The sequence below is a fragment of the Temnothorax curvispinosus genome, unplaced genomic scaffold (genome assembly GCF_003070985.1).
Source record: "Temnothorax curvispinosus isolate PA1 unplaced genomic scaffold, ASM307098v1 QBEX01018327.1, whole genome shotgun sequence".
NCBI classification, from domain to species: Eukaryota; Metazoa; Arthropoda; class Insecta; order Hymenoptera; family Formicidae; genus Temnothorax; species Temnothorax curvispinosus.
This window is the reverse complement of record NW_020228107.1, coordinates 1-3389: the sequence shown is the minus strand read 5'-3', so window position 1 is coordinate 3389 and position 3389 is coordinate 1. Positions and strand designations below refer to the sequence as shown.

Sequence of the window (3389 nt, the reverse complement as noted above, 5' to 3'; positions counted from 1 at the left end):
TGCATGTGCAGACATGCAGCCGAACGCGACTTCGTCGCGATGCTAAAATTTACGATCTCAAACATCCCGCCCGCCTCGTCATGCTTGACGAAACAGGACGGTGTGTTCGATGGCTCGCTAGATGAGGCGCCTGACGTCGCGGTCGACAGAATCGATATGCGATCGATTTCACTGAACGCAATTTCGGCGCGTGGTGCAAGCGAGCGCCAGCGGCGTGGCGCGCCTGCGCAGTGTCACAACGTGCGACGATCCCGAGCAAGACACATAAATATTCGCGATATATGCGTAACGCGAGTTCGTGGTATGTGAAAGTGATGCGCGAAAGTAATTTTACGACGTGAACTGTGAATTGTGGCAGAAGACCAACGAAGATAATTAAACATTGGCAGAGGGCCGACAAAGACAATTGAGCATAGGCTGAGGGCCGATAACAGCAATTAAACATAGGCTGAGGGCCGAGACCGACAATTAAACAATCGTAAATGTCGAGTGGCTCACGCATCCGTCGGCGGCGGCTGGTCCTTGATCCAGGGAAGTAGCACGAGCTTGCACAGCGGGCGCACGAGCTCTGAGGTGGCTGTCCGAATCTTTGCAACGCGGACCACGCCGTCGTCCCCTGGGTGCAGTCTCACGATCCGGGCGAGAGGCCATCGACTCGGCGGAGTGTTCTCGGAGCGCACGAGGCACAAGGCTCCCACGTCCGGGACGTCCTCGGTTTTGTGCCACTTCGGCCGGGCTGTCATCCCGTGGATATATTCCCGTGACCATCGAGACCAGAAGTGATCGCGCATTTTCTGAATGTGCTGCCACCGGGATAGCGTGTCGTCGGCAGTCTCCTCGAGTGAAGGCTCGGGCACGGCCAGCAGCGGGGCGCCGATCAGGAAATGCCCCGGTGTGAGTGCGGAAATATCGTCCGGGTCGTCAGATAAAGCCTGCAGCGGTCGTGAATTCAGGCAGGCTTCGACTTGTGCGAGGAACGTGGACATTTCCTCGAAAGTGAGTGTGCTCTCTCCGATCACTCGTCGCAGGTGATGTTTCGTGGATTTCACCGCTGCCTCCCAAAGTCCGCCGAAGTGTGGTGCGGCAGGCGGATTAAAGTGCCATTTCACACCTTCGGAGGTGACAGAATGGGCGATGTGACGGCCGTCGGCGGATGACGCGCGGAACATATCTTGGAGAACTCGGTCAGCGCCGACGAAATTGGTGCCACAGTCCGAGTAAATCTCCTCGCAGAGGCCTCGACGTGCTGTGAAGCGACGGAATGCAGCCAGAAATGCATCCGTCGTATAGTCGGAGACCACGTCGAGATGCACGGCCTTGGAGCTGAGGCAGACGAACACGGCGATGAAGGCCTTGTGGGCCTTGTGCCCTCGTCCCCGGCTCGTGCGGATGAGAATGGGGCCGGCGTAGTCCAAGCCGGTCCGGAGGAACGGGCGCGCTGGTGTGACTCGTCCTCGAGGAAGATTTCCCATAGGCGGCTGCGGTGTGGCCGCTCGCCATTGCGTGCACGTGACGCACCGATGCAGCATCTGTTTGACCACGGTCCGACCTCGAGGGATCCAGAATCGAAGGCGGAGGAGCCCGAGCGTGAGCTGCACTCCCCCGTGCAGCGTTCGACGGTGGCAGGAGTCGATCAGTAATCGAGTGAGCCATGAAGATGGTGGGACGATCATTGGGTGCTTCTCATCGTGAGGTAGCGGAGCGTGCTTCAAGCGTCCTCCTGCTCGTAGCACGCCGTGGTCATCCAGGAATGGATTTAAGTGCACCAGTGAGCTCCTCAGTGGTACAGTGCGGTTGAAGGCGACTACGGTGACTTCGGCGGCGTAGTGCAACCCTTGCACCACGCGGAGCCACAGAAACAGTGCCTCATCTATCTCGTCAGGTTGAAGCGTGAGCGTCGTGCGGGCGACGGAGTGTCGCCATCGAGAGCACCAGGCCGTGACTCTCAGCAGCCGGTGCAGGGATGAGAACCTGAGTAGCATGTCAGGCTCGACTTCAACCTTCTCAGTGGCGGCTTGCACCACGACTCGTTGTTCGGGCATCTGGTCTGCGGGTAGTTCGGAGTCCTCGTTCGGCCAGTGAGAAGGGTCCTCCTGGAGCCAGGCTGGACCCGTCCACCACAAGGGATGGTGCAGTAGCTCACTTGGTGCGATCCCCCTTGAGGCGCAGTCGGCTGGATTGTCCCGCCCTGGGACGTGTCGCCATTGAGCGTCGGGAATCTGCGTCTGGATGTGAGCCACGCGGTTTGCGACGAAGGTCTTCCAGCGGGAAGAGTGCCCTCGGATCCACTGCAGTGTGGTCTTAGAGTCTGACCAGAGGAAGACAGGTGCTGTGGACAGACTTAAAGTGTTGCGATAGTGCTTTGCGAGATTCGAAAGTGACGCGGCGGCACACAGTTCGAGGCGCGCCAGTGTCACTTGCTTCACCGGTGCCACTTTGCTCTTGGCGGCCAGGATGTGTACAGCCTGGAAGTTGTCTGAGGAGACGCGGAGGTACACGACTGCGGCATATCCTCGTTCGGATGCGTCGGCGAAGCCGTGTATTTCCAAGTGCTGGTTCTCGGTGCCAGTGCCGAGCCAGCGATTCACGCGGAGGCCTTCGAGCAAAGGGAGTTCCTTGAAGAGGAGCTCCCAGCGGTGAGCGTCGGCGGAAGGGAGCGGAGTATCCCAATCCAGCTGCTGCAGCCATGCAGACTGAATTAATATCTTGGCGCGGATTATGACCGGAGCGAGCCATCCCAGTGGGTCGAAGAGACGTGCGGTTTCCGCGAGGACGTGTCGTTTCGTGTACTGAGTTATCGTGCGCGGGTGTATCGCGAACGCGAAGCTGTCCTCGCTCGGGTACCAAAGGAGGCCTAACGTGGTCTGACTTTCGTTCTGCCAAGAGTGCGGTTCTTGGAACAGACGGTGTTCCCGGGGAATGCCTTCTAAAGCTTCCTCGCAATTGGACGACCACTTCCGAAGCGGAAACCCGCCCGCCATGCAAAGTTCGCGAAGTTCCGTTTGCAACGCGATCGCGCCGGGTATTGTGTCCGTCCCCGTCTGGACGTCGTCGACGTAACGGTCCTCGAGCAGTGCGACGGCGCCCTGCGGATATCGCGCCTTTTCGTCGTTAGCCAACTGAATAAGTGACCGGATCGCGAGAAACGGTGAACACGCGAGGCCGTACGTCACCGTATTCAGGAGTAGTTCGCGCAGTATCTCGGTCACCTTTCGTCTCCACAAGATTCGCTGGAATCCGCGGTCTTCAGGGTGCACGAGGATTTGGCGATACATCTGTTTGATGTCCGACACGAGTGCCACGCGGTACCGGCGCCAACGCGAGATCACGTCGGCGAGCGCGGGCAAGAGATTAGCTCCAACGTGTAAGTGAGCGTTCAACGATTCACC

General features: G+C 58.9%; 1 protein-coding gene across 1 annotated transcript; it reads right to left on the bottom strand.

Moving 5' to 3' along the window:
- Positions 1 to 494: 494 nt before the first annotated feature.
- LOC112468330 lies at positions 495 to 3275 on the bottom strand. The gene has a single exon (XM_025037457.1). The coding sequence runs from the start codon at positions 3273 to 3275 to the stop codon at positions 495 to 497; it is 2781 nt and encodes a 926-aa protein (XP_024893225.1).
- Positions 3276 to 3389: the final 114 nt, after the last annotated feature.